This window comes from Loxodonta africana, chromosome 6, assembly GCF_030014295.1.
Source record: "Loxodonta africana isolate mLoxAfr1 chromosome 6, mLoxAfr1.hap2, whole genome shotgun sequence".
In the NCBI taxonomy this organism is placed as follows: Eukaryota; Metazoa; Chordata; class Mammalia; order Proboscidea; family Elephantidae; genus Loxodonta; species Loxodonta africana.
Window position 1 is genome coordinate 45,424,899 of NC_087347.1, and position 20,719 is coordinate 45,445,617.

At 41.0% G+C, this 20,719-nt stretch overlaps 1 protein-coding gene across 2 annotated transcripts in view; it reads right to left on the bottom strand.

Annotated features, from left to right (window-relative positions):
- Positions 1–9,288: 9,288 nt before the first annotated feature.
- LOC100665288 (aldehyde oxidase 4-like) overlaps positions 9,289–20,719 on the bottom strand; it is a 66,297-nt gene continuing 54,866 nt past the window's right edge. The window contains exons 29-35 of one of the 2 annotated variants that reach the window (XM_003405941.3): positions 18,631–18,705; positions 17,537–17,589; positions 16,875–16,989; positions 16,616–16,681; positions 13,750–13,935; positions 12,776–12,943; positions 9,289–9,342 (exon numbers count right to left, since the gene is read on the bottom strand). In XM_003405941.3, the coding sequence (XP_003405989.3) occupies positions 9,289–9,342; positions 12,776–12,943; positions 13,750–13,935; positions 16,616–16,681; positions 16,875–16,989; positions 17,537–17,589; positions 18,631–18,705 (717 nt within the window). 2 annotated transcript variants of the gene reach the window in all.

Below are 20,719 nucleotides of genomic sequence, written 5' to 3' on the forward strand. Positions count from 1 at the left end.
ATGACTAATTTCACTGAGCATAATGCCTTCCAGATTCCTCCATGTTATGAAATGTTTCACCGATTTATCACTGTTCTTTATCAATGCATAGCATTCCATTATGTGAATATACCATAACTTATTTACCTATTCATCCATTGATGGGCACCTTGGTTGCTTCCAATAGCTTTTTGCTATTGTAAACAGTGTTGCAATGAACATGGGTGTGCATATATCTGTTCGTGTAAACTAGGATATATTCCCAGGAGTGAGATTGCTGGATCATATGGTAGTTCTATTTCTAGCTTTTTAAGGACGAGCCAAATCGATTTCCAAAGTGGTTGTACCATTTTACATTCCCACCAGCATTGTATAAGTGTTCCAGTCTGCCCATAACCTCTCCAACATTTATTGTGTTTTTTGGATTAATGCCAGCCTTGTTGGAGTGAGATGGAATCTCACTGCAGTTTTGATTTGCATTTCTTTAATGGCTAATGATTATGAGCATTTCCTCATGTATCTATTAGCTACCTGAATGTCTTCTTTAGGGAAGTGTCTGTTCATATCTTTTGTCCATTTTTTAATTGGGTTGTCTTTTTGTAGCTGAGTTTTTGCAGTATCATGTAGATTTTAGGCATCAGGCGCTAATTGGAAATGTCATAGCTAAAAACTTTTTCCCAGTCTGTAGGTAATCTTTTTACTGTTTTGGTGAAGTCTTTGGATGAGCACAGGTGTTTGATTTTTAGGAGCTCCCAGTTATCTAGTTTTTCTTGTGCATCATTAGTAATGTTTTATATACTGTTTATGCCATGTATTAGGGCTCCTAACATTGCCCCTATTTTTTCTTCCATGATCTTTATCGTTTTAGATTTTATATTTAGGTCTTTGGTCCATTTTGAGTTCATTTTTGTACATGGTGTGAGGTATGGGTCTTATTTCATTTTTTTTGCAGATGGATATCCAGTTATGCCAAGACCTTTTGTTGAAAAGACTATCTTTTCCCCATTTAACTGATCTGGGGCCTTTGTCAAATATCAGCTGCTCATATGTGGATGGATTTATGTCTGGATTCTCAATTCTGTTCCATTGGTCTATGTATCTGTTGTTGTACCAATACCAGCCTGCTTTGACTACTGTGGTGGAATAATAGGTTCTAAAATCAGGTAGAGTGAGGCCTCCCACTTTGTTCTTCTTTATCAATAATGCTTTACTTCTCCGGGGCCTCTTTCCCTTCCATATGGAGTTGGCGATTTCTTTCTCCATCTCTTTAAAGAATGTCATTGGAATTTGGATCGGAATTGCATTAAATCTATAGATTGCTTTGGTAGAATAGACATTTTTTACATATGAGTTTTATATAATCATTAATTATAATATTATTTAAACTCCTCTAGGCCATATAAAGGAAACTCTGGTGCCATAGTGGTTAAGAGCTATGGCTGTTAACCAAAAGGTTGGCAGTTCTAATCCACTGGGCGCTCCTTAGAAACTCTATGGGTCAGTTCTACTCTTTCCTATTGGGTTGCTATGAGTTGGAATTGGGTTTGTTTTTAGGCCACATAAAAATGAAAATCTTCCCCAATTCCTGTTTTAAACCTAGTAAAATTTTAAACACTAAAGCCCAACAAAAACAGTACAAAATATTGTAGAATTGTTCCTTTTGTAAATATAGATACAAAAATTCTAAATAAACTACTAGTGAATAGAATCCAGCAATGTATGAGGATACCAATAAGGATTATTCTTGGGACACAAGGGTGGTTCAATATCAGGAAATCTATCACATTATCAAATCTAATTAAGGCCATCATGTATTTAAAAAAAAAAAAAGGAGGAGAATTAAGTGATCAAATCAGATCAAATCAATAGATGCTGGTAAATTACTCGATACAATTCAGCAGCCATTCCTAAGAAAAACTTGAAGTCAAAGAGAACAGAAAGAAGTGAATAAAATGAGACTACAAAATACCAACAAGTATTACTATCCTTAAAGGCAAAATGCAAAAATATCTCAGTTAAAATCAGGGATTAAACACAGATGCTCTTTCTTACCCTTATTTTGTAACACTGCCTTGGAGGTTATAACAGATGTAGGAAGATGATAAATAAGTGAAATAATTGGTATAAACTGATACAAATATTAGAAGAGAAGAAAAATTAATCTAGTGATTGGATGTTAATATAAATAATGAAAAATCAGTAGCTTTCGCAACTGTAGCAATGAACACTTAGAAACGAAAGTGGGAAAATGTTCCATTTACAGTGGTTCCAAAATATAGAATACTTAGGAATAAATTTAACCAAGTAAAGTATAGACTCTACTCATGAAACAAAACCTACACAAATGGAAAGGCATACTATTTATAACTATGCAAAATTTGCATGTTAATAGACTCACAAATCAGAAAGAATAAATTAATAGAGTCTGTGCGGTGACATAGAGGTGAGCCACCCAGATCCCCCTTCAGGGAAGTATGTCTGCCCAGCTGTGGGCAGTGTGGTCAGCAAGTGGTCTCCAGCTGCTAGCTTCTTCAGGGTCTGCCTCAGGGTCAGACAGATTCCTCTTTGGAGGCCATGCCCTTCCTGGGGCAGCTCTATCTGTGACTTAGTGATGTGGAGGTATGAGGGCTCATCCATTTCGGTCTGTGGGGACAATTCCTCCAGGGAATACTTGCTCTTACTGCCCCTTGCTGGATTCTTGAGGCTTTGCTGGGCCTGCATTGTGGTTTGACTTTTTCCTCTCCCCAATTCGGCTTCCTCAACCTTCCTTTTCCAGGTGTTAATCCCTAAAAAACATCTTGTTTCCCAAACTCTGTCTCAGCATCTGCTTCCAAGGAGTCCAACTGGCAATACTACATATTCTAATAGTGTGAACAAGGCCAATTTACATCATTAAAAGTTATCAAGTGCTCAAGTGCAGAGGATTTAAAGACTTTTCTTTGAAAGAAACATCATAGATCCCAGCCCTCTCTTCTCAGCACTCTTTAAAAAAATTTTTAAATTTTGTTGTTGTTGTTGAGAATATGCACAGCAAAACATACACTAATAGTTTCTACGTGTATAATTCAGTGACATTGATTACATTCTTTAAGTTGTGCAACCATGCTCATTCTCCTTTTCTGAGTTGTTCTTCCTCCATTAACATAAACTCACTGCCCCCCTAAGTTTCCTATCTGATCTTTTAAGTTTCTGTTGTCAATTTGATCCCATATAGATGGATCTTGAAAAAGCACACTGCTTAAGGCAGACATTCTTTACTAATTAAGCTAAACTATTGTTTGGTTTAAAGAAGACTTTAGGGGATATTTTTGGTTTAAGGTTTAAAAATTATCTCAAGGCGATAGTTTAAAGCCTCCATGACTCCAGAAAGTCTGGAGTCCATGAAAATTTGGATGTCTGTTCTGCATTTTCCCTCTTTTGATCGGGATTCTTCTCCATTCCCAAAACCTGAGTGTGTCTGAGTGCCTGTAGGCTCAAGATACTGAGCAGAAATCAAACCCATGCCTACTACTACTCACTCAACTCCGTTTTTCTAGTGTTCTTGTACGGTGATATAATAACAACTGCTTCACTGTAAACTTTTTGTCATAAGATATCCTTGGCCCCATGGGTGGTTTTTGCTGAAAGACGAAGCACATCAAGTGTAGCAACTGCCATACATTATTTCTCTTCTAACAAACATCTATTAAACCCACAATTAAGCAATAGTAGGTTAAGTTCCTATTAGTAACAGGCACTAGCAGTTTTCCCCAGAGTTTACCACGATCACAGGCTTTTATCCTTTTGAAGGGGCACTTGCTCATTTACTGAGTCTGATGCTTAAAAATATTTTAGGCTTTCAGCCCAACTATCATGGTAATAACATTTTAAAGATGGGCAGACATAGATTTATCTAAAATGACAGATATTTATCTAAATTAGTAATATGGATTAAGTTTGTCATGTAATAAAAAACCAAACAAAACCCATTGCCGTCAGGTTGATTCTGACTCATAGCAACTCTCATAGCCACCAGACGCTATAAGTTATTGATCTAATCTTTAAAGGCATTAGAATGTTAATCCTATGTTTGAAACCTGCTATTCTTTAAAATGTATTTTATTTTTGGGTAAATACTTCCACCTCAAATTCTTTAAGTTAACAAAATACTGCTGAAATGACTGGATTCATTTGTAAAAATACAACTTCTGGGTTATGAGAAGCCTAAAGACTTAAAAAAAAAAAGGATTTACTGCAAAGATACCCACATAGCCTAAGAAATAAATTACTTTGTAAGTAATTAATTTTTCTGTTAACTAATTTGTGTTTGTGGAAAATGTGGTTTCTTATTTTACTGCTAGAAAAATATACCAGCAACCCGGGTGTGTTCTGTCTGGCACAATAAGTTTTTGTGGGTTGTGTTGCAGATAATCTAGATCATTGGATGAATTCAAGCAGACACTTAAAAACACATGTGCGCGCGCACACACACACACGATCGCTTCTCCTAGAGTAAGGGACATTGACTCCTAGAGTAAGAGACATTTCCTAGAAACCATCAGCCTTCTCTTCTTCCAATCTGGTCTCACACACCCATAAACAATTGCTATACACTCATTCTTACACCACAAAGTATTAATAAATGCAGAGCTTTAATATCTAGCACACGGATCCTTGACAAGTGATTTAATTTATTCATATTTTCAATCCTCACAAGAAACTGATCACCTTCTCTGGTATACGACTGCATTTCCTAAGGAAAATACAATGTAAAATAACTGAAAAAGGGCCCTGAGGATTGTGTGCTCTCCGATGGCAAAAAGCAAGGTGGTGTTGATTCCACCTTTTGGTCACTAAGCCAAAAGAAGGGATTCAAAGAATTGATTTGCGATCATTATTTTATTCAATGTGGCTTACCAAGGGAGGAAGACATTGTACCGTGGGCATGGCTCATGGCAGTTAAGGATTGGTTGGAGGCTTTGGATGTTTTACTTCCTGAGTCTCTTCTAAACAGGTCACCAGGTAGTATCAGGGACCTGGAGGCTGTGGTGGGTATACAGTGCTGGAGCCAGCTCTCACCATCTCATGAGAGCCGGCCCTGCGCATCTCTTCCCATCTCCACGTTCAGAGACCTCCCTCAGTGACTTGAAATTAACCAAGGTGGAAGTATTTACACCATGGAAATTGGCATATGCTAATTTTCTCCCCAGGAGAGTGGTTGTTATTAGCATATTATTGGCTCTGGGGAATTCTAATAAACCTGAGAGTGTTTTGTGGTGGGGTGGATGATATTTTGAACAGATTTCTGAAAAAGGAGCACAGTCACTCTTGAGTTCTTGTAGGTTAATGAAAACTCCAATTATGTTCTGAAATCATGATAATGTACATTTTGAGGATATGCAAACTAAAACAAGACGTTTCGATTCTAAATTTCATTTCACTTTTTGGTAAAATTTACATCCCAAAACATAACGATGTATTTGTTACCGGAGAATGGCCTCGGTTCTTGTCTTCGGTGTAGGAAAGAATTCAAACACTGAGACAAATAGTGCCAAGGGAGCAGAGGTTTATTAGCAAGCAGAGGGTTAGTAGTAAAAATACACTTGACTAGCAAGCATCAAGCGGGCTACTCAGGTAGAGAAAGAATCTGAGTGCCCAGTAGTCGTTTTTTTTTTTTTTAGGGTATTATACCCTTTTTGTCTCTTTATCTGTCTCTGTTAACATTTAAAAGCCAGGACAAGACCCCCTATGAAGACTATTTCTTTGGTTTAAGGTTTAATTACCAAGTTAGGGATCTTATCAAGTTAGGGACCTTATCAAGTTAAGGACTTTATCAAATCAAAGACCCCTGTAAAGATCGTTTCCTTGGCTTAAAGTTTAACTATGTAGGGACCATCTTACTGAGGAATGTCACCAACCCCTGACTCTTCCTTTGTAGGGATTGTCTTATTGAGGATTGTCACCACTCCTTGCTTCTTCCTCTTCCCGAGTGCAAGCTCTCCACCTCCCCCTTACATCTTTCCCTCCTCAAGTGCCATTCTCCCAAATCTTTGGGGTTGTTGAAGGTGGGTGGTCTATTTTCTATAGCTACTTCTTGCTGTCATTGGGGCGTAGAGCTGGCCCCAGGAGAGGCACTTGTTCCCTAATGGGGGGTTTGCTTGACTACAGGAGCCAAGGATGGAAGTGCTGCGCAGCTTGATACAAAGGGCTTTCAGGGCTTGTGTTATTTGATGATGTCTGAATTACAGCCATTTGTAACTGAAACTTTTGTAATCTGGAGGATACAAAACGAGTTAGTATTTTAAGGAGGCAGGGTCCAAACAGTAAAAGAAGAATCACAGACATTAAAGGGTCAAGGAGGCCTGTTGGTTTTGTATATACAGCCCATCTGCAAATCATCTGCCTGCCTCGGTGAGATTTAATCTTTCTCCCTGGGTGAGTGTTTGGTTGTCGATTATCATTATGTCTTTCTAACCCAAATCAAAGGTGAGTGTTAAGTTCTTAAATTTTTTTGTATAGTTGTTGGGGTCGTCAGAAAAACTTCCTGGCTCTGTTTTTAGTTTCCCTAAGTCCTGCATTGAAACGGGAACCTGTACCCTGACTGGTCCATTAGGGCCAGCCACTTTTTGAAGGAGGCACAGGTAAGGTGGTGAAGGTGTTGTGGGCGAGGAATTGGAGTAGGGAGGAGTAGGAGGAACTGACATTTCTTTCGTATTTAAGGATGGGGTTGCAGGGTTTGGGTCTAAGGTGTCTACTGTTTGGTTTGTAACAATGGTGAGAACTGTGGGGTCTATCTTACACTTTTTGCACAGTTCTGGATTTCCCTTAAGGCCATAAAAAACCTGGACATAAGGGACCTCTGTCCATTTGCCTTGCGTCTGGCAAAACAGATCTAGCTGAAGGATCATATGGTAAATCAAACTTCCCTGTTGTGGCCAAATCTGCCCATTTCTCAATTTATATTGAGGCCACGTGGTGTTACAAAAGACTAATCTCTTTCTCTTCAGGGTTTGAGGGTCAAACATGTCCCAGTTTTTGAGGATACATCCCAGAGATGAGGCCAGTGGTACTGAGTTTTGGTTTCCCATCTGGAAAAGAACAGAGTGAGTCATGGGGGTAGGATGTCTCCTGTGCCCCTTATGTTAAATCCCTGCCCGGAGAAGGCATCCCTTCTCAGGCCTGGGCTTCCAGAATTAACTAGTCTTAGCCCGTACCTTAAGTTTCTTGCCTAGAAACTTTCTACTGCCTCTGTCTCAGGGGTCCTTGTTCTTGTCTATGTCTGTGGTCTTGGCGAGACATGAACCTGTATATTTCTTGATGTCCTTGTTCTGCCAAGAAACTAATTATTGCATACCCTGCTAGCCGTTTCTGGGTGGGGGGCCTTTGTGCCTCTGTCTGGAAAGCCTTCATTTTATTGGTAAACTTTACTATCCATTGAAGCTTGATTGACTTGCCCCCTGACATACCGCATAATCTTGGGGGTCCCTTGGAATTGGGCATAAGAGATGATTTAGTATTTGTAGGAGCCCTTCTTCTGTCCATACCCAAGGGGGGTAATCTTATTATTTTCTGGGCCCCTCCCTTCCTTTTCTCTGTAGAACCAGCAAACCCGTTCCTCATATTTGCCCCTCTCTGTACACTTTATGAATTTTTCCTGCACACTGAAAGAGGGAATCAGGGAACAGAAAGCTGTCATAAAGTTGACTCCTGTAGCCCACTTCTTTGTATACTCTCGGACATTCAAATTCTTTATAAGGGGGGTAACAGATATAACTTTAGTTAGCCTAATGAATAACCTTAAGATTCTTGATTCAATGAGGCAGACCAGAGTGTCCCTATTCATTCTTTTATAACATGAAAGCAGGAGGAGCTGATCAAGGAAAGGCCACCTGTGTTTAGCCTCACAATGGCGGTGTAAACAGGAAAGGTAGAGAGGTCCTTCACCAGAACAATTATCCCTTACCCTATCACAAATACAGCACTGATCCCTTTTACAAAGCACACACAGAGGATATAGATGTAAGTAGGTTAGCCAGAAGTTGGATAGGGCTGAGAGGTGCAGAAGGTAAATGGGTGACTGGTCCCATAAAGAGACTTGCTGACTTGGTATGACTATTGCTGAAGTTAGCAGAGGTCAGGTGTTTTTGTCGAAAATGTGCTGCTTTGTGAGCGGGACTCCTAGAGAGTGTGACCCCTCTAGACAGCCGGAGCTTCTTTTACGTGTCTTGGTTTCTCTCCTGATTGTCTAAGATGACCGATAAGGATATGGATGACCAATCCTTATGTGTGCTCCCTGGATGAGCCTGATTGTTAATTAAGTAAAGTTGGAGGTCCCTATGAGGCCCCTGCACGACTGCAGTTTCACCCAGAACCTCTGCTAAGCAGAGGGAGGAAGTGCCTCTTTTCTTCAGAGTCTGAAAGAGCCAGACACTCATTATTACCATATTCTTGTTAATAGTCAGACCAAGTACATACAAATCTTTCTAGCACCTCTCAGGCCTCTCTCTCAAGAAGAAACAAAACACACACACACACACACACACACACACACACACAAAGGTAGGGATACCTCAGCGCTGGGCTGGAAAGAAAGAGAGCCCCTGCTCTGAGGTGGACTCACCACTTTCTGGACGAATGAGGAGGAAGCTTGTTATCTGAGTCATGGCACCAGAATATGTTACTGGAGAATGGTCTTAGTTCTTGTCTTCAGTGTAGGAGAGAATTCAAACACTGAGACAAATAGTGCCAAGGGAGCAGAGGTTTATTAGCAAGCAGAGGGTTAGTAGTAAAAGTACAGTTGACTAGGAAGCGTCAAGTGGGCTACTCAGGTAGAGAAAGAATAAGAGTGCCCCATAGTCATTTTTTTTAGGGTATTATACCCTTTTTGTCCCTTTATCTGTCTCTGTTAACATTTAAAAGCCAGGACAAGACCCCCTATGAAGACTATTTCTTTGGCTTAAGGTTTAATTACCAAGTTAGGGATTTTATCAAGTTAAGTAAGGGCTTTATCAAATCAAAGACCCTGTAAAGATCATTTCCTTGGCTTAAAGTTTAACTATGTAGGGATCATCTTATTGAGGAATGTCACCACCCCCCTGTCTCTTCCTTTGTAGGGATTGTCTTATTGAGGAATGTCACCACCCCCTGCCTATTCCTCTTCCTGAGTACAAGCTCTCCCCTTCCCCCTTACATATTGACCTAAGCCACAGAGAATAATGAAAAGATGCTAAGATTATCCTGGACTATTAGGAGTCAACCTGTATTTTGCTCTGATTTAAAACTTAAAAGATCGATCATTTTGTATTTTTTCCTTTTTTAGAAAACATAGGATTAAGACACATGGATTGACCAAGGTGTAAATGTTGAAGGGTCATCTCTGGGGATCTAAAAAAGATCAAAAGAAGGAAGATAGTTGTTAAAAAAATGTTATTATATGAAAAAAGTTACTGTAACTCAGAAGACAAATTAGTGTTTTAAAATGAACAAGTCAATATCCATTTTATTTTTATCAAAATTATATAATTTTCATATTTCTTCCAATGCTTGAGTTATAAGTTTCCTTATTCTCATAAACTTCTGATATTTGGGATAAGATGTATCTTGCCCAGAAACTCTGTAATTTCAAAGGCATAAAGTGAAATCTCATTTTTATACCAAAGACTTATTTAGGCTGCCGTAAGCGGTTCAACACATAAATGAGGAACACTCTCTGATGATAACTCTAGATGTATATTTAGCAGCTGGAAAACAGAGCTTTATTTTATTAGTGTGTGACTCACAAGCCATACCAAGGTATGCCAAATGACTTGATATTTTCATTTAAATTGTTATTAAATATAATTGGTTAACTATTAGTTTATTTAACATACTTCTGCATAATTGATTAGGCCAAGTAGCCAATCAATCTAACTTGGTTATTGAGGTATTGAAAATACCATACCAAGGGCCAAAGATGAAGAAATAAAACATTTTTGTCAGCTGCTGCAGTCTGAAATTGATAGAACATGCAATCGAGATGCATTGATAATTACTGGCGATTGGAATGCAAAAGTTGGAAACAAAGAAGAAGGATCAGTAGTTGGAAAATATGGCCTTGGTGATAGAAACAATGCCAGAGATCGAATGATAGAATTTTGCAAGACCGACGACTTCTTCATTGCAAATATCTTCTTTCACCAACGTAAACGGTGACTATACACATGGACCTCACCAGATGGAACACACAGAATTCAAATTGACTACATCTGTGGAAAGACGATGGAAAAGCTCAATGTCATCAGTTAGAACAAGGCCAGGGGCCGACTGTGGAACAGACCATCATTGCTCATATGCAAGTTCAAGCTGAAACTGAAGAAAATCAGAGCAAGTCCATGAGAGCCAAAACATGACCTTGAGTGTATCCCACCTGAATTTAGAGACCATCTCAAGAATAGATTTGACACATTGAACACTAGTGACTGAAGACCAAACAAGTTGTGGAATGACATCAAGGACATCATCCATGAAGAAAGCAAGAGGTCACTGAAAAGACAGGAAAGAAAGAAAAGACCAAGATGGATGTCAGAGGATACTCTGAAGCTTGACCTTGAGCGTCAAGCAGCTAAAGCAAAAAGAAGAATTGATGAAGTAAAAGAACTGAAGAGGAGATTTCAAAGGGCCTCTCAAGAAGACAAAGTAAAGTATTATAATGACATGTGCAAAGAGCTGGAGATGGAAAACCAAAAGGGAAGAACACCCTCGGCGTTCTTTCTCAAGCTGAAAGAACTGAAGAAAAAATTCAAGCCTCGAGTTGCAATAGTGAAGGATTCCATAGGGAAAATATTAAATGACGCAGGAACCATCAAAAGAAGATGGAAGGAATACACAGTCATTATACCAAAAAGAATTAGTTGATATTCAACCATTTCAAGAGGTGGCATATGATCAGGAACCGGTGGTACTGAAGGAAGAAGTCCAAGTTGCTCTGAAGGCATTGGTGAAAAATAAGGCTCCAGGAATTGATGGAATATCAATTGAGATGTTTCAACAAATGGATGCAGCCCTGGAGGTGCTCACTCGTCTATGCCAAGAAATATGGAAGACAGCTTCCTGGCCAACTGACTGGAAGAGATCCATATTTATGCCTATTCCCAAGAAAGGTGATCCAACTGAATGTGGAAATTATAGAACAATATCATTAATATCACATGCAAGCAAAATTTTGCTGAAGATCATTCAAAAACGGCTACAGCAGTATTTCGACAGGGAACTGCCAGAAATTCAGGCCAGCTTCAGAAGAGGACGTGGAACCAGGGATATCATTGCTGATGTCAGATGGATCCTGGCTGAAAGCAGAGGATGTTTACTTGTGTTTTATTGATTATGCAAAGGCATTTGACTGTGTGGATCATAACAAACTATGGATAACACTGCGAAGAATGGGAATTCCAGAACACTTAATTGTGCTCTTGAGGAACCTTCACATAGATCAAGAGGCAGTTGTTCAGACAGAACAAGGGGATACTGATTGGTTTAGAGTCAAGAAAGGTGTGCATCAGGGTTGTATTCTTTTACCATACCTATTTAATCTGTATGCTGAACAAATAATATGAGAAGCTGGACTATATGAAGAAGAATGGGGCATCAGGATTGAAGAAAGACTCACTAACAACCTGCGTTATGCAGATGACACAACCTGGCTTGCTGAAAGTGAAGAGGACCTGAAGCACTTACTAATGAAGATCAAAGACCACAGACTTCAGTATGGACTACACCTCAACGTAAAGAAAACAAAAATCCTCACAACTGGACCAATGAACAACATCATGATAAACGGAGAAAAGATTGAAGTTGTCAAGGATTTCATTTGACTTGGATCCACAATCAACAGCCATGGAAGCAGCAATCAAGAAATAAAAAGACGCATTGCATTGGGCAAATCTGCGGCAAAAGACCTCTTCAAAGTGTTGAAGAGCAAAGATGTCACCCTGAAGACTAAGGTGTGCCTGACCCAGGCCATGGTATTTTCAATCACATCATATGTATGTGAAAGCTGGACAATGAATAAAGAAGACTGAAGAAGAGTTGAGGCCTTTGAATTATGGTGTTGGTGAAGAATATTGAATATACCATGGACTGCCAAAAGAATGAACAAATCTGTCTTGGAAGAAGTGCGGCCAGAATGCTCCTTAGAGGCAAAGATGGTGAGACTGCATCTTACATACTTTGGACATGTCATCAAGAGGGTCAGTCCCTGGAGAAGGACATCATGCTTGGCAGAGTACAGGGTCAGTGGAAAAGAGGAAGACCCTCAAAGAGGTGGATTGACACAGTGGCTGCAACAATGAGCTCAAGCATAACAACGATTGTAAGCATGGCGCAGGACCGGGTAGTGTTTCGTTCTGTTGTGCATAGGGTCGCTATGAGTCAGAACCCACTCGACGGCACCTAACAACAACAACAACACCAAGTGCATTTTGATAAAATATTTAGAGAGGTAATCTACCATGTCCACTTGGTATTAGACCATTAAATAAAATGATTAACACTGGCTTAGTTGAGCATGTTTTTCTTTAGCGTCTGAAACAATTAAACCATCACTTAATGATGATGGTCATTCACTTTTCAGTTGTTTTGAGAAGAACACAGGAAGTGGCAAGTAGAGGCAAAATGAGAATTTTTTACTGAAAAAGATTAACCTGTCCTGTAATCTTTATAGGGTTGCTATGAGTCGCAATCGACTCAATGGCACTGGGTTTGGTTTTTTGTTTTGGTATCAAATCAATACCAAGCACCTAAAGTCAATGTAAGGGGTGGTTACAACAGGAACCTCACTTACCATATCAGTAAACTGGTCCACACAGGTCATCCTAATGAACTCAGGAGTCACTGGGCTACTCAGGGTGAAGGTCTTGGTCAGTCCCCTCTCTTTTCGGGCAGCAGTCACCGCATCATTTATGGCGAGCAACACGGAGCATCCCATGAACATTCCAGCCTCACCCAAGCCCTGAGAGAAAGGCAGAAGGGATGGTTCTTTTAGGACTAATTTACATACACACATAGAGAAAATAAAAATCCTAACAACTGGACCAATAAACAACTTCATGATAAATGGAGAAAATATTGAGGTTGTCAAGGATTTCATTTTACTTGGATCCACAATCAATGTCATAGAAGCAGCAGTCAAGAAATCAAGCGATGTATTGCATTGGGCAAATCTCCTGCAAAAGATCTCTTTAAAGTGTTGAAAAGCAAGGATATCACTTTGAGGACTAAGGTGTGCCTGACCTAAGCCATGGTATTTTCAGTCGCCTCATATGTACGGGAAACCTGGACAATGAATTACGAAGACTGAGGAAGAATTGATGTCTTTTAACGATGGTGTTGGCAAAGAGTATTGAATGCACCATGGATCGCCAGAAGAATGAACAAGTCTGTTTTGGAAGAAGCGCGGCCACAGTTCTCCTTGGAAGCAAGGATGGTGAGACTTTGTCTCAAGTACTTTGAACATGTTATCAAGAGAGACTAGTCCCTGGGGAAGGACATCATGCTTGGTAAAGTAGAGGGTCAGCAAAAAAGAGGAAGATGCTCAATGAGATGGATTGACACAGTGGTTGCAATAGTGGGCTCAAGCATAGTAACAATTGTGAGGATGGCAGTGTTTCGTTCTATCGTACACAAGGTTGTTATAAGTTGAACTGACTTGACAGCACCTAACAACAACTTATCCTTTTCAAATTTGTAATTCAGAAGAGTAAGCAAATTCTGGGGACTATTTCCTAAATTTTGAAACCAGAGGTCTTGAGTTCTTACCTTAGATGAGTAGATGGCTATAGGGTTTCGGGAACGCACCAAAGTGACATAGAACTCTTCTGGAATTTCAGTGGCAGTGGGGATTTTGTAGTCATCTGGACCCCGAGAATAAAGCACACCTTCTGGGGAGTATTTCAGTTCTTCTGTGGTATACAATCCCATGCCTTGGATAAATGCTCCCTCAATCTACAGCCAAAAAGTTCACATAATAGTGGATGAATAAACATTCCAGTATGAATGAAGATGGAGCTCTGAACCATAGTAAGCGATTCTTGAAAGCACCTCAATGGGCTTTATAAAGGGTCATTTGGATGTGGCACCTGCCACCTTACCTGGCCTCACTCCCAGCCTTTCTTCCCCAGGTGCCCTATACTTCAGATATCTGACACCAAAACACCAAACCACCCCATTGCCATCAAGTCAGTTCTGACTCATGGTGACTTCCATGTGTTACACAGTGGAACTGAGCTCCATAGGGTTTTCTTGGCTGTAATCTTTGTGGAAGCAGATGGCCAGGCCTTTCTTCCTAGGCACCTCTGGAAGAAGTGGGTTTGAACTGCCAACATTTCAGTTAGCAGCCAAGAACACACTGTTTATACCACCCAGGAGCCTTCACACTTGCCAGATTCCTGGTAATTCTCCAAACCCACCAGGCTCTTTCTCACCTCCAAGCTTTTGTAAATACAGTTTCTCCTGATTCTCTTCATCCGTCCCCACTTCACCTTATCCACCTGACAAACTCCTACACATCCTCCAAGTTCCGGCTGAAGAACTACCACCTCTCAGGAGCCTTTTTGATCCTCCTCTCCACCCCAGGTGGATTCAGGAGCTCCTCCCTCCAGACTCATGCACCTGAACATGCTCTCCATCACGGCGGCACACGTTTGGTTCATCTCTCCCTCTCTTCCTCCTTCCTACCAGTTTATAAGCATATCAAGACCTGGCCTTCTTGTATTCTGTGCTTTGTACCATGCCTAGTACATAGGTTCTCGAGAAACGTCTGCTGAATTAAATGAAAAAGAAGTGAAAATTAAGGAATATGGACTAGAATAAATGAAGCCAGGACACTGCAGTTTATTATAGCATCTGGATTTCTTTACTTCTGCTTTTAAATTATTATGGAGAGTAAGAGCAATGTTAAACAGGATGGGCTGGAAGAAATAGCTATATTTATTAAAAGCCATGTTGTGTTCTATTTACAAGCTGTTATGCTCTAGGGAAAAAGGTCTGCATGGATGTCAGATCATAAATATTGTAGGGAGTTACAGTCTGTGTTTTACTGAGATACAAAATTTAGGAATACTTTAAGTAAATTTAAGAGCTAAATTTAAAATAACAATGCTTGTTTCTAAAGGAAAAGATTAAAACCCAAAGAGCCAGTCTAACTTCCTTCCGGTTTTCCTTCTTTTTCTGAGGGGGCAACGGTAGGATTTTCCTGACCACAACATCTCCCTTTCCACCTTTGCTTAAGCAGCGAAGAGGCAGGAATAAGCTGGGAGAGGGGCGGGAGGAAGGAGGTGGCCTGTGGCAGCGGGAGCAGCATGCCCCGGGTGCCTGTGGGGTTAGCTGTATTTCTCAAAGTTTACAAGCTTAAGAACAATTTCAGGTGTGGATTAAATGTACAGAATCCAAGCTCCAGTGTAGCAAAGGTAGGATTAAGTCTGGGTCTGGGGTGGGCCCAGGAATCCATATTTTTAATAAATACTACGGATCCTTCTGTTGCAGGGAATTTGAGGTCCCCATTTTGAGATACACTGAGGGACCAATGAAATGGTTCCTTTATAACGTCTATCAGCCAAGTAAAAGGACTGGAGGTTTGAATCCAATCCAGAGGTGCCTCCAAAGAAAGGCGAGGTGATCTATTCCCCCAAATCAGCCACTGAAAACCCTGTGGAGCACAGCGCTGTTCCGACACACATGGGTGCCGTGAGTCAAAGCTGACTGAACGGAAGCCGGCCCTGGTAGGGCTTAGGATGGTGGAGGGTGTGAGCAGGTGAAAGCACCACACGTCTGTCCAGATTTTGGTGCCAAGTTACTCCGTCTCACCAGACCCTCGCCACCGAAGGGCAAACGGTGGGCCGGCTGCCTTGGCCTCGCTTGGGCTGTGCTGTGCTGACGTGGCTGGTCTGTCGGCCAAACTTTGAGTAACAAAAGTAAAAAAAAAAACAAAAACCCAAAACTACACCCACACAGCTGATTTTGGATGAGTTAGTTTTATTTATTTGTGAGATAAAAATTATAATTAAATTCAGCAAGAGGGCAAAAATTGTGTTTAAGCATTTGTGTTCCCCTTACATGTCTCTAAAGTGTGCAGCCGGTTTAAATTCAATATTTATGCGAATACTAAAGCAACTTTGGAGTCCCTGGCCAATGCAAACTGTTAACATGCTTGGTGGCTAACTGAAATGTGCCTTGGAAGACAGGCCTGATTTCTGCTTTTGAGGAATCGGTCGATGAAAACCCTGTGGAGCACAGTTCTACCCTGACACACATGGGGTCACCACGAGTCGAAGTCGACCCCACAGCAACTGTTTTTTAAATGAAACCTTATCATGTATCTTTATAATGTTCCCTAAATCGGAACATATTAATGTTCACTGAAGAAAAACTAGAAAGTACAGAGAATTATAAAGCAGAACAAATCACACATATTCCTGCCATACAAAGACAGCCATTGTTAATTTTGGGGGGGTTTTCTTCCGGTATTTTATCCGTATGTGTGTGTGTAATATAGAATATTTACTGAAGGACCCTTGCACTAAATATAAGCAAGGTTTGAAGGACTTTGGAAAATAATATCCTGAAAGAATAGCTGCTAAGTGGAATTGAGCAAAAGCCCCTGTGGGCTGGTTTGGGCATCACGCACCTGTCCAATGTCGAGGGCTGGGTTTATGCTGAAAGCAGCGTCCATGAATATGTCAGTCCTCCGAAGCTGTGCCAGGAGAAAATATATGATGAAAAATAGTATTTATTTTAAATAGCTCTTTACTAGAATTATAGTTCTTCCCTGTTTCTTCCACTGGGAAGATTGAGTTGATAATCATTTACAGCATAGAAAACACATCGTGGGGTTTGGAGCTTGTGTTTACAGCATGAAGATGGGGAGTACAAAGGCCGCCCTTTACCTTATGAGCTCCAGTCAGACAGTCAACTTCAACCTCAGAGCAGACTGCTCCATAAACAAAATATGGAAATGCCTCGCCTTCCTTCTTCTCCCAGTCCATATTTGTCTTGTAGCCTCTGAGAGGAGAAATTAGGAGTGAGGAGACAAAGTGCTTTCCCCACTATGGACCTGATTACCCCTCTATGCACTGGGTCCCAGAGATGGACACAGTAGAAGGGCCACCACGCTGTGGCTGCTGGCAGCGTCCACACCCCATGGCTGAAGACCTCCACCTTGTGGCAGTTCTTCCCTCCCTCTTCTGCTTGGGGGGCTGGGATCACGATTCTGAGAGAACCACTGCAGACACAGAATAAGATCCATTGGTGTCTGACCCCTGCTAACCTTCAGTGCTCAGCTCCTGGGACAGGTCAGAGTGTGTGTAGATAACCATAGTGTCTCTCCTGGCTGGTCAATAGCTGCCGTCCCAAGGAGTCTCTGGCCGTCCCTCAGTCCCCTGGCCCTCCCGCAGAACCCCTTCCCCACGCCCATGATACAGTGACCCAAGGGTTCGGTACAAATGAGCTCTGCTTAAACTGATCAGTGCTCTTCCTGTACTGGGTGCTGACAATTTTAAATGTCACTCTGCCTATGTGTGATTTAAGCCACAGTAAAAACATCCTTTACTTGAAATATCCAGTAGCGGAGAGACTGATGGATTCTTCAAAGGCTTTTGCAATCTGGAAAATATTAGTTACAAAGAAATATAAGTTTGGGGAAAGTGATGAAAGATGCTTTCCCTGCTCGACTTGCCTCTTCTCCTTTGCACCAAGCTCTGCACGCACATTCACTTCAAGGGAGACTATGTAGAAGTTATAGGTCATGCTTTTCAAAAGGAGGGGCTTAAAGGCAGCTGCTAGCTGTGCTCTGGGACCCTGTTGTTTTTTGGGGGGGGTTGCACTCCGTGAAGTTCGTCACTTTCTACCCTTTTAAGTTGGGGAGAGGGCTGTGACATATGTATGCACTTAAGTACACAGGTGCATGGGCGTGTGTGTATTTGTACCCTGCTTTGTTCCCAACGATTCTGATTAGCTATCTCACTATATGACTATATCGGCTTCCCTGCTGGAGCAAAGTATACAGGGATAGGGAATAATAATAATAATGATGGCAATTATAATAATACTTATTAATCATAGAGTAGAAAACTCAGTTGCCGTTGAGTGGACTGTGACCCATGGCAACCCTATGTGTGTCAGAATAGAACTGCATTATATAGGGTTTTTCAGTGGTTGATTTTTTGGAAGTAGATTACCAGGCCTTTCTTCCAAGGTACCTCTGGGTGGACTTGAACCCCCAACCTTTTGGTTAGTAGTCCAGCTTGTTAATCATTTGCCCCACCCAGAGACTCCAGTCATAGAGTACTCCTTTGATATTAGAACTGCTATTATTTCCATTGTACAGATGAGAAAACCAAATCCTGAGGCACCGAGGGGGTAATAACTTGCCTCTCAGAGTCAGTAGTGACAGAGATGGAGCAGCAACCCCAGGGGCACTTTAGTCAAGAGCCCCCGCTATTATCATATTCTGTGAGAAATTAGGCTCTAAAAGTCAAGTTTCCATGAGCACAGACATTTCTTTTACCCTACTGGAACAGAAGAAGTGAATGTTAATAAATGGTTTGTTTCTTGAATAGACACCACCAAGCAGTCATCATTTAGGACTCCCACCCATCTGGATATATGCCCTTTTCTGGCAGGGATGATAAAGAGAACACTCACCCAGTCCTCCCATTTCCCCTTGGGGTTTTTCCTGATGACAGGCTGAAGGCGGGCCATAAGAATTTGGCAGGCATTCTAAAAAATAAATATTTCAAATCACATCAGAAAAAATGGCACAACATTAAATACTTATATCAACTGAAATACGCGCTGCTAATTTTAAGAATCTGTTTCCTACTTCTCTAGGTAGGGTTTCTTAAACTTGAGTAGTGTCTGGAAACCCACCGAAGGGAAAAAAAATATACTTGTGGACCCTGCAGAGTTGACTTAAAATTATTTTTATTATGATGTTATTTAAATATGTGCTAACATAAAGCTAGGTAGAGTTGCCTTAGGATTATAACTGTTCCATAAAACAAAACGACAAAGCATGCAAACCAGACTGTATACCAACAAAACTCAAAACGACTTTAATTGATTGATGATGTTGTTTTTCTGAAGCTAAACCATGGCTTGGAATGTGGAAATAGTATTGACAGACTCTTTAGAGTTCAGCATGCCTGTTGCTTGCCAGTTGACGGGTAACTTCTCGTCACTCTTACTTGGATTGCCACGAGATCTTTGGTTGCACTGTATACCTCGCCATCATCGGCTCCTCACCGAGCAAGAAAACATCATTTATGTATTAAGTCCCTCTCTGCTCTTTTCTTGTCTTGCCACAAAGCCCCCTTCTTGGTCTCAAATGTGGACAGAGAGATCTTATGGTAATAGTCCACTTATAAAGTAATCATTCTTTGTAATAAGCACTCAATAAAATGTGCTTATTTTAATTCTTTAAAAATTGTCACTGAAACTAACATTGAAAATTTCTGTGGTCAATTCTTGGACCCCTGAGAATATGCCTGCTGATCCCTGGGTGTCAGTGAGCCCCAGCTTGACTTTCACTCTTAATTTAAATACAAAACCACTTACACCTCTGCTCTCGCTGGTATCATCTCAGCCTCAGAATGCCCCACATTCTGCCTCTTGGCCTCTGTCTCTTCTGTCATCTCCTTTTTGGGAAACGGTCTGTGGCTTCCCATATGTAAGGGAGATACCTGTTTTCATTCCAAGGATGGATTAAACAGTAAGCACGGTAAGCACCGGCTTGCATTGAGCAAGGTATGCACGGGTTTGTATTTACTTGCTAATCTGTGATGAACAATTTCACAGGGGTTTCACCACATCATTGATACAGGTGCAGATTGGGGGAAAGAGAGTTGGGCACGTGCATACCTAATTTACTGGGTAATCCAGCCCTGCATAAGACCCGTCTATGCTGGTTCATTCAGTTTTCTATCATTGACCTCATTACAAATGGATGCCTTCCACAAGAGCGCCACATACAAGGCAAACATACATCCTAGAGCTCCCACGCCTGTCCAAATACCAGATATTCTTCCTGTCATCACGCTTTGACTACTACACTATTGTGTATAACTTTAGACTTGACAGTTCAATGGCCTCCTGAGATAAGTTTGCCTTTTAAGATAGTAAGACATTGCAGTGAACATTTGTCATTCTCCTGGGACCTTCTGAACCTCTTCCTTTGTTTGCAGACTTCTCTCACCTGTATTTCTTGATAGGGCTGTGTGTTAGTCATCTAGTGCTGCTATAATAGAAATACCACAAATAGATAGCTTTAACAAAGAGAAATATTCTCACAGTCCAGTGGGCTAGAAGTCCAAATTCAGGGTGTCAGCTTCAGGAGAAGGCTTTCTCTCTTCGTTGGCCTTCTCATCAATATTCCCCCAGACTAGGAGCTTCTTTGCTCAGGAATCCTAGGTCCAAAGGACACGCTCTGCTCCCGGCACTGCTTTCTTGGTGGTAAGAGGTACCCTGTCTCTCTGCTCCCTTCTTTCTTTTATGTCTTAAGAGATTGCCTCAAGACACAATCCAATCTTGTAGGTTGAGTTCTGCCTCACTAACACAATTGCCACCCATTCTCCCTCATTAACATCATAGAGGCAGGATTTACAACACACAGGAAAATCACACAATACCGGGAATCATGGCCCAGCCCAGTTGATACACTTGGTTTTTTTTGTGGGGGACATAATTCAATCCATGACAGATTGTCTCCTCCTATTGGAAATTCAAATGCCAGGTA